Source organism: Aotus nancymaae, unplaced genomic scaffold (assembly GCF_030222135.1).
Source record: "Aotus nancymaae isolate 86718 unplaced genomic scaffold, 86718_ANA_hifiasm-v0.15.2.pri h1tg000089l, whole genome shotgun sequence".
In the NCBI taxonomy this organism is placed as follows: domain Eukaryota; kingdom Metazoa; phylum Chordata; class Mammalia; order Primates; family Aotidae; genus Aotus; species Aotus nancymaae.
This window is the reverse complement of record NW_026988504.1, coordinates 24,570,184-24,583,088: the sequence shown is the minus strand read 5'-3', so window position 1 is coordinate 24,583,088 and position 12,905 is coordinate 24,570,184. Positions and strand designations below refer to the sequence as shown.

General features: G+C 55.7%; 2 protein-coding genes across 2 annotated transcripts; both read right to left on the bottom strand.

The window, feature by feature from the left end:
- Nucleotides 1-655: 655 nt before the first annotated feature.
- HCRT (hypocretin neuropeptide precursor) lies at nt 656-2,204 on the bottom strand. Its single transcript, XM_021673651.2, has 2 exons — nt 2,097-2,204; nt 656-1,118 (listed from the first exon to the last, which is right to left on the bottom strand). The coding sequence occupies exons 1-2, from the start codon at nt 2,115-2,117 to the stop codon at nt 747-749; spliced, it is 393 nt and encodes a 130-aa protein (XP_021529326.1). The 5' UTR covers nt 2,118-2,204; the 3' UTR covers nt 656-746.
- Nucleotides 2,205-5,448: 3,244 nt separating this feature from the next.
- Nucleotides 5,449-11,244, bottom strand: GHDC (GH3 domain containing). The gene is made up of 9 exons (XM_064369206.1): nt 11,149-11,244; nt 9,762-10,607; nt 9,349-9,470; nt 8,720-9,221; nt 7,499-7,703; nt 7,316-7,387; nt 7,108-7,241; nt 6,516-6,601; nt 5,449-6,254 (listed from the first exon to the last, which is right to left on the bottom strand). Exons 2-9 carry the CDS (start codon nt 10,027-10,029, stop codon nt 6,036-6,038), a joined length of 1,608 nt encoding a protein of 535 aa, XP_064225276.1. The 5' UTR covers nt 10,030-10,607; nt 11,149-11,244; the 3' UTR covers nt 5,449-6,035.
- Between the last annotated feature and the right edge of the window lie 1,661 nt (nt 11,245-12,905).

Sequence of the window (12,905 nt, the reverse complement as noted above, 5' to 3'; positions counted from 1 at the left end):
TCAACTCCCACCCCTTCCTAGCTGGATTCTGCTCCTCTATGCAGTGTTTTTCTTTCTTTGACAATGTCTCGTTCTGTGGCCCAGACTGGAATGCAGTGGCCCAATCATGGCTCACTGTAGCCTCAAACTCAAACTCCTGGGCTCAAGCGATCCTCCCACTTTAGCCTCCTGAGTAGCTGGGACTATAGGCGAGTGCCACCATGCCTGGCTAATTAAAAAAAGCTTTTTGGAGAGATGTCTCACTCACTATATTGCCTAGGCTCGTCTCGAACTCCTTGCTTCAAGCGATCCTCCTGCTTTGGCCTCTTAAAGCGCTGAGATTACAGGCATGAGCACTGTTCCCGACCTGTGCAATCTTTCTTTCTCTCCTTCCCCTTCAGCGTCTCTGGGTAAAGTTCCCGCTACAGAATGCCTAGCAGAGCATCGTGGGAGTCCCGCATGTCCCGATCCGAGCATGCAAGTGTGCGGTTCTCTCTGTGCTCCAGGGCCTAGCACTGGGAGCTCCCCAACCAACAATGTTTCCAATTCAGCTACGCAAAAGCTAAGGCTGGTGCCCCAGAGCCAGGCTCCCAGGCCCTCCCGCCTTCGCAAGACGCACTGCCGCCTCAAAAGGGCAGGACGCGACCGCACAGGAACAGAGACCAGCCACACGCACGGAGACTCGTCTTTATTGCCGTTTTTCTGGGGGCTGACGCTGGATGGGCAGAGGGCAGAGGCCTGGGCCAGGACAGAGCCCGAAGAACGACTCAGGGCCCGGACTGTGCCCCGGGCGCGACGGATACGGCGGCCGCGGCGGGACAGCGGCGCCCGGGGCAGGGGCGCGGCGCTGGCTCTGCGCCTGCGCGGCGGCCCATGGTCAGGATGCCCGTGGCGTGGTTGCCGCTGGCCTGCAGGAGGCGCTGCAGCCGGCCCTGGAGGTCCGGGGGCCCGGAGCGCCGCTTGCCCAGCGTGAGGATGCCGGCCGCGTGATTGCCCGCGCCGTGCAGCAGCTCGTAGAGGCGGCAGGAGCACGTCTTTTGACGACAGCAGTCGAGCAGGGGCTGTGCAGCCACCCCGGGCGACAGCAGCGCGGTCGGCAGCAGCAGTAGCAGCAGTAGCGACACGGCGGCCCAGGAGACCTAGGGAGGCGGAGACAGGGCGCTAGGGGTCTTCCCATGGTGCCCGCCACCAGCTCGCACGCCCAGGACCCGCCCCGCTGGCTTCGCGCCCCCTCCTGGCCTGCGCTCCTCTCTGACCGTCACTTAGTTTTCCTAGCTCTGTGCCCTCGCTCGTATCAGCCTACTTTACCAGCTACTCGCTCAAGACCCAGCAGAGAATCTCCTCCAGGAAGCCTTTTATTATTATTATTATTACTATTATTATTATTAATTTTAGAGACGGCGTTTCACCATGTTGGCCAGGCTGGTCTCAAACTCCTGATCTCAGGTGATCCACCCGCTTCGGCCTCCCAAAGTGCTGGGATTATAGGCGTGAGCCACCGCGCCCGGCCCCAGGAAGCCTTTTGAGACCCCTGGGCAGAGTGAATCCCCCTCTCCTCTGGAAACTTAGTCCACTGTGCTCCCACTAGGACACTTACCACTCCACCTAAAAACAGGCCTGTCTGCAGCAGAAGTTGTAAACGTAGGAAAAACAGGGGCCTTACTGAGCCCCCCTTCCCCACCTCCTCTCCAGCAGGGAAACGTGGAAATGAGGACCTAGCAGGACTCCAGAATGCTCTCTTGTCTGCCTGCTCCTTTGCCGGAATTACTGAACTCCATGGCTTTGAACCAGTTTCCTGCCCTTTTAGGGGGCACAGCTTCCTTACCTGTAAACTGGATATACTAGAAATAATTCCTATTCTGCAGCGCTGTCGGGAGGACGAAAAGAGATGACAGGTGCAAACGGAGCACCTGACACATAGGAAGAGCTCAGCAAGCACAGGCTCTTCGGAAAGCAGCACCCAACCCAGGGTTAGCCAAGCCAGGTGCTCCTGCCTCAGAGCACACCCAGGAAAAAACCAAGCATGGAGGCACCTTCGGCCTTTCTTCCAGCCCTCTGAGCAGGCGCTCTGATGGCCTCTCTGGTATCATGAGTCCTCTCTGTCCCCAGACCTTTACCTTTGTGGAAGGAAGGTTCATGGTGTCTGGCGCTCAGGGTTGGGTAGCCAAGAACGGAGTTGTCCGCGGTGGTTCAAATAGCCGGGAACCTTGAGGCGGTCAATTGTGACCCACTCCCCGGGGTCTGGGGTTTATAGTGCTCTGAGGTGGCAGGGAAGAGACAGGCACTTGCGTCCACACCCAGACCAGACAAAGGCAAGTCTAAGATTAGCCTCCTGCAGGGGGGCCGTCTCCAGGCTGGGCCCAAGGAATGGCCGCTGTGCGTTTGGAGGCCAGGGTTGGATCACTGTGGCCCCGGTCACCCCCTTGTCTGTCTGCCTGCTCCCTGGAGATGGGGCGGTCTCCAGGCACTAATGAGGCCACCTTGCACCCAGGAATCTGGGAGCACAAAAGAGGCGCTGGCCTGGGACAATGTGGGGGGAAGGCAGCTGCTAATTAGGGGCGGGAGAAGAGGCCATTGCAAGACCCCACATTATGTGTGTCGGGGGTGGAGCAGCCAGCAACAGCCCTCTCCCTCCCCTGCTTGTTGTCCCTGCCCTTGGGGACTGTCAGGCTCCAGGGCCTTCTTCCTTCATGAAAATGTTCCTTAGCTGCCCCCCTCCTGCTAGCTTTCTTCTGCCCTTCTGCCCCTTCCACTAGCCTGTGAGATGGAGAACTTTGAAAACCCAGCCTAGGCAGTGGAAGGTAAGGAAGCCAAAACCAAGCCTGGTTTAGTTTCTCTTTATTTTCTTGGGGTGTGTGTGTGTGTGTGTGTGTGTGTGTGTGTGTGTGTGTGTCTAAGTTTTACTCTTGTTGCTCAGGCTGGAGTGCAACGGTATGATCATCTCAGCTCACTGCAATCTCCGCCTTAGGTTCAAGTGATTCTCCTGCCTCAGCATTCTAGTAGCTAGAATTACAGGCACGTGCCACCATGACCAGCTAACTTTTGTGTTTTTAGTAGAGGCGGGGTTTCACCATGTTGGCCAGGCTGGTCTCAAACTCCTGACCTCAAGTGATCCATCCACCTCAGTCTCCCAAAGTGTTGGGATTACAGACGTAAGCCACCACACCCAGCCTCTTTTTTCCCTTCCTTCCCTCCCTCCCTTCCTTCCTTCTTGCATTTCTTCTTTCTCTCTCTCACTCTCTCCTTCTTTCTCTCTTTATTTTCTTTCTTGACAGGGCTACACTCTGTCCCTCAGCCTGCAGTGCAGTGGGACAATCATAGCTCACTGCAGCATCCATTACCAGGGCTCAAGCAAAGCTCCCACCTCAGCCACCCAAGTACCTGGGACCACAGATGTGTGCCACCATGCCTGGCTAATTTTTAAATTTGTTTGTAGAGACTGAGTCTCCTAGACTGGTCTCAAACCCCTGGCTCAAGCCATCCTCTCCCTTCGGCCTCCCAAAGTGCTGGGATTATAGGTGTGAGCTACTGTGCCTAACCAAACTCAGTTTCTACCAGAAGCTGGCAGAAAGCTTCTACCTCCCCAGCTTTTTCCCCGGCTCAGGCTGCCTGGAGGGGAGGGATATGGTCTCACTCCACCATCAACAGGGACTGAGCTACCCTGCAGGATGGACACATGGCATCTCCAGGCCTGGCCGTCTCTTATTCACAACCTCTTTTTTTTTTTATTTTTATTTTTTAGTCAGAGTTTCACTCCTTTTCCCCAAGCTGGAGTGCAATGGCACCATTTCAGCTCACTGCAACCTCTGCCTCCCGGGTTCAAGCAATTCTCCTGCCTCAGCCTCCCAAGTAGTTGGAATTACAGGCGAGAGCCACCATGCCCGGCTAGTTTTTTGTATTTTTAGTAGAGACTAGATTTCACCATGTTAGCCAGGCTGGTCTCGAACTCCTGACCTCAGGTGATCCACCCATCTCAGCCTCCCAAAGTGCTGGGATTACAGGCCTGAGCCACTGCGCCTGGTCTACAACCTCTTTATTGAGCTCCTACTGTGTGCCACACCAGGCACTGGGCATGGGAGCAGCTGTGCACAGGACCTGGCCCAGTCTCCAAGGAGCTTATAAGTGCAGGTGGGAGGCAGTTCAGGCATAATGATAGTTCATTGAAGGAGAGGACTGCTGCCCACACAGGCAAAGTTGAGCCAGTCACCCTGCCTGGAGTGGGCCTGGTAGGTGTCCTCAAAGACGCTGCATGAAAACTAGGGTCATATCAGGGGCAGCAGGAAGGAGGGCATTCCGTAGAGGGGACAACTTGAGCAAATGCCTGGAGTTAATGCTTAGCAACCTAAGGGCTGAGAGGTGAGGTGTGGTCTTTAGTCCAGGACTTCTTTCAAGCAAGGGGAGAGAGGGAGCTGGACAAGTAGGTGGGGGCCAAGGTCAAAGGGTCTTATAGGCCAAGCTAATTGATCTTAATCCTGTGGGTGATGGAAGCCACTATGGGAGGATTTTTTTTTTTTTCCGGGGACTGTCTCGCTGTGTTGCCCAGGCTGGTCTTGAACTCCTGGGCATGAGCCATCCTTCCACCTCAGCCTCTTGCCACTACAGGCCCATGCCAGTGTGCCCAGCTTCAGGGGAGGATTTTTGTTCATTTTTGAGACAGTGTCTCACTCTGTCACCCAGGCTGAAGTGCAGTGGTGCCATCTCATCTCGTTGCAACCTCCCCCTTCCGAGTTCAAGTGATTCTCTGCCTCAGGCTCCCGAGTAGCTGGGATTACAGGCATGTGCCACCAGGCCTGACTAATTTTTGTATTTTTAGTAGAAACGATTTTCACCACTTGGCCAGGCTGGTCTTGAACTCTTGACCTTGTGATCCACCTGCCTCAGCCTCCCAAAGTGCTGGGATTACAGGCGTGAGCCACTGCACCTGGCCGGCCCATGGGAGGATTTTAGGATGGAGTGACAGGCTGAGGCGGGGGCTGGGAGGCTTGCAGCAAGAGCCTGGTTATGGGGACATGGAATGGACAAGCCATTCAGAGGCATCTGGAACCAGTGCGGGCTCTACTCAGGAGGAGCTGGAGGGTCTTGGTCTGCCCCTCCCCGCAGCCTCCAAGATGGAAAACCTTAAAAACTCAGCCCAGGCAGGGGGAGGAAAGGAAGACAAAATCAAGCCCAATTTCTTTCTTTCTTTTATTTTAGCCTCTACAAATCTGTGGAGGCTGCGTTTCCTCATTGGTATAGAACAGTTAACCCAGATGGTCTCTGGGGCTGCTTCCTGCTACAATGCCTTACGGTGTGAAGCAATCGTTCTCTCGTTCCCGCCGCAGAAGTGGCTTGTGGGTGCTGGCCTAGGAGGTGCTAGGTGTCCCCAAAGGCTCCTGTGTGCACGCACAGTCAGGGCCTAGCCAGGCCCGGACCAGACCTGGAGCCAGGGTCCACTCCCCAGTTTCCCCAAAGCAGACCCTGAGGCAAGAATCTGGCTTCGAGAGGTTTATTTGGGAGCATCCCAGGAAGCCCAAAGAGGGAGTGGGGAAGGGAGGCAGGGGAGGAGCCCCAAAGGAAGTACATGAATGAGTGGGTTACTGCTTCGGGCAGTAGGGACTCCATCCTGCTGGGCATCCTCTGAGAGTTTATGTAGAATACGCTTCAGAATTGTCCCGCTCAAGGACAATGAAACTGAGGTCCTGCTCTTTATTGACTCAGGGTTGCTCCTGGGGACATTAACACCCCAACACTTCCAGCCTGCCCAGTGCATGGACTGAGCACACGGCTGTGGCTGCCAGAGAAGCCCGTCGGGCTGTGACACAGGAAACTATCGGCATCCATGGGAACTCTAGCAGTGTCCTCCATGCCAGGACCCGGGGACACGGGCAGGTGCTGCTGGTGTCTGCTAACCCTGGAGGCCCATGCCTCAGAACTGGTCAACTGGGCCAAGGCCTCCCTAAGGCCCAGCGGCTTTCATGGGCAAATGACAGGTGACACAGAGTCACAGACCCCGGCCAAGGACTCCCCATCCAGAGAGGTCTCAGAGGGAGGAGCTGGCCGGTGGGGCAGGCCTTGACTCAGGACACCACCCTCTGCTGCAGACACTGGGCCAGGTGCCTGTCCCGAAGGACCCGGGGCATCGCAGGAGGGAACAGGGAGGAGGGGCAGGCAGCAAGGGCTGCCCGGAGTGCTCGGAAGGCCCCCTGCCCCACCAGGTGGACTCTAGCAGGGCCCACGCTGCCCCAGAACCGCAGGGACTTGTAGCGGGGAGAAGCTTCCTGAAGGCAGTGGTCCAGCTGGGAACAGAACGGCTTGAGTGAGCTGGTGTGTGATTGTGAGGGCGCACACGAGGCGTGCGTGGCTGTGCCCAGGCTACACGTGTTTAGAAGTTCTGGGTGGACAGGTGTGTGTCTGTGGGAGTCACTCCTCCCCTCCAGAACCCCAGGGAGCTTCTTCTCCCCTGCCCCTCCCCTCCCCATCAAACCTGATCTCCATGGCACCCCGGGAGTGTGAGAGTGAAGGGGCCTACAGGCAGACCCTGGCCTTGTCTCCTTTACCTTGTCTCGATTTTCCTCCGACAGATTCCTCAGCCCCCTCAGCTCCACAAACACCTCGTAGTGGGGAGCAGAGCCCACAGCGGAATCTGTGAACAGACCCCATGTGCACACATGCTTCCAGTGAATGGGCAGCTGCCAAGTCCAGTGCCCTCTGCTCACACCTGTTCTTCCCCACTCTGAGGTTCACAGGGAAAAAAGTTTCTTGTTGGGGAGTGGGGTAAATAGAGAGGGACCTAGAGCTTGATCCTAAATAGGAGACACGGCAGGAAAGAAAATGGGTAGAAACTGCAGCAGGATGGATGAGAGTTAGATGCGGGGAAGCACTTTTGTAGGAGTGGCAAAGGAAGCTGACTCTTATCTCTTTCCTAGCAGGGGAAGTGGGGGAATGGCTGGGCTGGGGTCCACTCCCATGCAGAATTACCCATTTCTTCCCCCACACTTTGCTGCATACAGGAAAACCAAGGAAAAATGAAGTTTGGGAAGAAGGCAGGCCCCTCTGGGACAGGTGATGCAGAGGAGAGACTATCAAAGCTTTGGAGTTGAAGGGTAGCCAGCCCAAGAATGGTAGGCAGGAGCCGGCAGGGAAGCTCACCCAGAATGCTGCTCTCCACACAGCCATGGTCCAGCAGCTTGGCCCCCGGCCACTGCCCCACTGCCCGGCCCAGGGCCTCAGAGAACAGGTCCTCACCAATATCTTCCCCTCGCACACTCAGGGTCTGGCTCAGCCTGAAGAGGAGGCAGGGAGTGGCGGTGGAGCCCAGGACACAAGGATGGCCGTTCCGCTCCCCAGAGTCACCTACCTGCAGATGAACCTGACGACTGGACATTGATTGTAGGCACCAACCACTTGCACCACATCACCCAGGCGGCACCTGATGGGGTGCGAGTGGGAGTGAGGTCGGGTCTGAGGGCTCCTGAGCTCATGCTCCAGGCACCAAGCAACCCAGAGGGCCCGAGGTAGCAGGGGCTGTGCAGGTGATCACCTGGTAAGGTTGGCACGGTCGGTCAGCACCAGCTCATACTCCTCGCCCTGCTGGGCCTCGGCCAAAAGGAGGGTGGAGGCAGCTTCCTCCTGGGTGCCCTCCTGGGTGCCTTCCTTGACTGGGAGCAGCTCGATAAAGAGGGGCCCAGGGGGCAGAAGGTAGAGCCCGTGGGGCTGCTGTGGCTGCAGGTTTAGGCCGAGCACCCCTGTGGAAGCCAAGCAGCCTCCTCAGCGTCTGCTGGTGCCATTGCTTTCTGCCAGGCAATAGCCCCTCCTGGACCCCAGGCCCAATCCTCTGAGCACCTGCTCCTCCTGCTGCCCTTCCACCCCGTCCTTCCTGGCTACCCCAGGCTTAGCGGGCTGCCTCTTAGGCCCTCACTGGAAAGAGGAGGTGGCAGACCTGGGAGTGAATCCTGGTGCCACATAAATTTGTGTAAGACTCTTTTTTTCTTCTTTTTTTTTTGAGACAGAGTCCCGCTCTGTCACCCAGGCTGGAGTGCAGTGGTGGTGTGACCTCAGCTCAGTGATTCAGTGATTCTTGGATTCAAGTGATTCTCCTCCCTGAGCCTCCAGAGTAGCTGGGATTACAGGCATGTGCCACCACACCCAGCTAATTTTTGTATTTTTAGTAGATATGGGGTTTCACCATGTTGGCCAGGCTGGTCTCGAACTCCTGATCTCAAGTGATCTACCTGCCTTGGCCTCCCAAAGTAGTGGGATTACATGTGTGAGCCACTGCGCCTGGCTTTTTTTTTGAAACAGGGTCTTGCTTTGTCGCCTAGGCTGTAGGCTGTACTGCAATGGTGTAATCTCGGCTCACTACAACCTCCTCCTCCCAGGTTCAAGCAATCCTCCCACCTCAGCGTCCCAGGTAGCTATGATTACAGGCATGTGCCACTATGCCCCACTAGTTTTTGTATTTTTAGTAGAGACAGGTTTCCCATGTTGGCCAGGCTGGTCTGGAAGTCCTTACCTCAAGTGATCTGTCTGCCTCGGCCTCCCAAAATTCTGGGATCACATGCGTGAGCCACTGCACCCAGCCGCAAGACTCTTAACCTATATGAGCCTGTGTTTCTTCACTTGTAAAAGGAGGCTGCTGACCCCAGCATACAGCATGTTGGGGACAATTAAATGAGATGATTATGTAGGACTCAATGCATGGCTGCTTGCTATGTGACCTCTGACCTTTGCCCCCACCTCACTGCCCTTGAATCCCACTGACCTCCAGAGGCCGCATAAGCAGGAGAGAAGAAGGCTAGTCCTTGGCACCACAAGGCCCCGAGGGCACCGACAGCCTCAGCCTGGCCTCCCGCATCCAGAGTCACCACCACCTGCAGCTTTGGCCACAGCCGAAGAGCCAGTCCTCGGGGTCCCTGCTCTAGGGCCTCCCGCAGCTCAGCTGCCCGCTCGGGGAGAGGCGCTCCAGGGTTCCCGGCAGCTATCGCCCCTGCCAGCTCTTCACCGTCAGCCTCCAGGCCCAAGAAGATATCCAGGAGTTCGACTGCGGTCCCAGCCTCCAGTGCCCTCAGCCCTGGGGACCTCAGTGCCTCCAGCAGGAGGACCCTAGGGTCCTTGGTTCCAGGGGTGCTAACCCGGCCCAGGGCCTTCCCAGGCCAAGGCAGGGATCGGGGCCAAGGGGATGTGAGGGTCAGACAGGCAGCACCGCCCTGAGCCAGCACTTCTGGGTAGGCCTTGTTTAGGGCTACCAGACCCAGCAAGGTGGCCTGAGGAGGAAAGAGAGCGTGCCAGCCTGGTGTCAGGGCCAGACCCGGAGCCCCCAATTTGAGGGTTCTTTCCCACCATGATAGGAGGGTTTGGCGGGTGGGACTGGGCTCTGGGGATCCTAGTTACCTGCAGAGAGGCCTCCCCCAGGTCCTGGTGTGAGGTTAGGGGCAGTAGCTGCTCTCCGCTCTCTTCCTCCTGGGTCTGGCTGGCCTTGGTCAAAGGGAGATGATTCCGGAAGGTGCTTATGTCTGTAGCCCCAATGACAACAGAAATGCCTTAGGAAGCCACAGTTTCCCAAGAGTTTCAGGCAAGACTGGTGAGACCCTTGAGGGAGGAGCCGAGACTAGGCCTGGGGTAGAGGGGATATAAGGACCCAGCATGGGAAATTCATCTTGGACAAGAGAGCCAGTCATGGGCATCTGGGTCAGGGCACTCTGTTGGCAGTGGAGGAGGCAAGGGGGCCATTAGGCTCTGGAATCTGACGGTCCTGTGGGGTTTCTTTCTCTTGGGGTCACCTCCCCAGACCCTGGGAAACACACCTGTGCTCCCCCTCAGGGGACAGTGGGGACGCTGGGCTCCCTGTAGACACCACCTCAGGGCCTGCTGCTGGCTCTGGTGCATGCGGAGCGTGCTCTGCTCCAGCTTCCGCCGCTGCCAGGTGGCTGCCCAGCCCAGGGCCCCCCATGCCACTTGGTGCTGGAGGCCAGCAAGCCAAGACAGCTTGGCATCCTGGGACTGCCGCTGCCTGAGCAGGGCCAATGTTGGCAGCAGCAGCAGCAGAAGCAGCAGAAGTGGCCACAGCAGCATCTCCAAGCAGCTCCTCGGAGGAGAACGGAACCCAGATATGGGACATGCAGGAATTACCCATTTCTTTTTTTTTGAGATGGAGTTTCGCTCTTGTTGCCCAGGCTGGAGTGCAATGGTGAGATCTTGGCTCACCGAAACTTCTGCCTCCCAGGTTCAAGAGATTCTCCTGCCTCAGCCTCCCGAGTAGCTGGGATTACACGCATGCACCACCATGCCTGGCTAATTTTTGTATTTTTTAGAGAGATGGGGTTTCTCCGTGTTGGTCAGGCTGGTCTTGAACTCCTGACCTCTGGTGATCCGCCCATCTCGGCCTCCCAAAGTGTTGGGATTACAGGCGTGAGCCACTGCGCCCAGCCTAGGAAATACCCATTTCTTTCCCCATACTATACTGCATACAGGAAAACAAAGGAAAAATGAAGTTTGTAAAGAAGGCAGGCCCCTGTGGGACAGGGGATGCGGAGGAGAGATTATCAAGGCTTTGGAGTCCCACTGACCTGAGTTCAGATCCTGCCTCTGCCCTGTGTTAGCTTCAGGGCCCCGAGTAATTCAGTGGGCTGCACTGAGCTCCGTTTCCTGATCTGAAAAATGGGAATAAGAATACCTCTCTCAGAAGGTAGGGGCAGGCTGGGCGCAGTGGCTCACACCTGTAATCCCAGCACTTTGGGAGGCGGAGGCAGGAGGATCTCTTGAGCCCAGGAGTTTGCAACCAGCCTGGGCACCATAGGGAGACTCTATCTCCAAATATTTGAAAAACTAGCCCCGAGTGGTGGCACACCCATAGTCCCAGCTGCTTGGGATGCTGAGATAGGAGGATCCCTTGAGCCCAGGAGGTTGAGGCTGCAGTGAGCTGAGATTGTGCCACTGCACTCCAGCTTGGGCAACAGAGTGAGATGCTGTTTCAAAAAAAAAAAAAAAAGAAAGAAAGAAAGAAAAAGAAAAAGAAAAAAAGGCACAGGAAGGGAAGGTACAGGAAGGGCCTGGCACAGGGTCGGGCACACAGCAGCTGCTTAACAGCATCTCTTGCCCACTCCCGAGTGGCTTTGCTTTCTCTCGGGATCCACCCTGTCCCAGCTCCTTGTCCCTCCTGAGCCCTCCTGTGGGGTCCATACCCACATGCACCTGTCACAGCCTGCTTCTGCCTACTCCCGGCACAGCACGTAGGCCCCTGGGTCTCAGCACATATCCGGCCAGAAAGAAGGAGCGATGACTTTAAAGGGCTGGGCTCCAACTGGAAAATCCGGCCACCAGGCCTGAGGGAGGAGCTGCAGGGGGCGGGGGTGCTCTTAAAGGGGCAGGTTGCCTACGGGACTGTAGGTCGGGTGCTAGCCCAGGCTGGCAGTTGAGGGAGTTAGGGCCAGACTGGCATGGTCCGAAACTCATGCAGGTGAAGGAAGAGAAAGGTGTGTGTGGGAAAGAGCACTGTTGAGCTGGGAGGGCACACTTTTCCCTCAAGCAGGCTCAAGCTTGAGAACTCTTAAAACCCCAGCTCTCCCAACTCAGAAATTTTCTCCCTCCAGGTAGTAGAGAAAGAAAACAATTTTATTATCGAATAAACATTCAACCAGAATGTGATGTGCATGACAGGCGATCTGCTAAGAGCTTGCAGAGACGGAAGGAAATCTCACTTTTTTGTATAGCCAAGTGCATACAACCCATTACATACATGCTTTCAAGATAAACAATAACCAGTCCTCAAGTAAGAGGACTTGACGACACCACTTGTCACATATAGTTTATCTTTTTTCTTTTTTTGAGACAAGTCTTGCTCTGTCACCTAGGCTGCAGTGCGGTGGCACAACCTCGGCTCACTGCAACCTCCACCTCCCGGGTTCAAGCAACACTTCTGCCCCAGCCTCCCAAGTAGCCGGGATTATAGGCTTGCGCCACCATGCCCAGCTAAATTTTGTATTTTTAGTAGAGGCAGGGTTTCACCATGTTGGCCGGGCTGGTCTTGAACTCCTGACCTCAAGTGATCCACCGGCCTTGGCCTCCCAAAGTGCTGGGATTACAGGCGTGAGCCACTGCGCCCAGCCAGTGACATATAGTTTATCTTAACTTTACCTGGTTAATGGGTGACCATCCGTGTTAGCTTACTGGCTTTATCCCAAAGAAAATTACAAACTTCTCTCTTTTCTTTTCTTTTGTTTTTGAGACAGGGTCTTGCTCTGTTACCTGACTGGAGTGCAGTGGCGCGATCATAGCTCACTGCAACCTCGACCTCCTGGGCTCAAGTGATCCTCCTGCCTCAGCCTCCAGAGTGGCTGGAACTACAGATGTGCACCACCACTCTCAGCTAATTTTATTTTTTGTAGAGACGGGACCTCCCTATGTTGCCCAGGTTGTGTGCTCTTGACCTAGGCCCTCAAAACACTAAGACACTCCCTTCCTCCTCTCACTGGCCTCCGGGAACCTCTGAGAAGAGAGGTGCTACCTGCTGAGTACCTCTCCTCGTCACAGCTGAGCTTCTTCAACAGGTCTGTTCTCACTCTCTGGCTAACTCACCTCACTTTCACTTTTTTTCTTGCTGAGGTCTTGCATTTGCTTTTATTATTTATTTATTTAGAGAGGCGGGGCGGGGGGGTCTCGCTCTATTGCCCAGGCTGGAGTTCAGTGGCATTGCAACCTTGAACTCCTGGGATCAAGCGATCCTCCCACCTTAGCCTCTGAGTGGCTAGGACTACAGGCATGTGCCACCACATCCAGCTAATTAAAACAATTTTCTTTTTAGACAGGAGTCTCACTATGTTGCCCATGCTGGACTGGAATTCCTGGTCTCAGTGATCTTCCTACCTTGGCCTTCCAAAGTGCTGGAATTACAGGTGTGAGCCACTGGGTCTGACCCAATAACAGCTTTATTAGATATAATTCACACACCT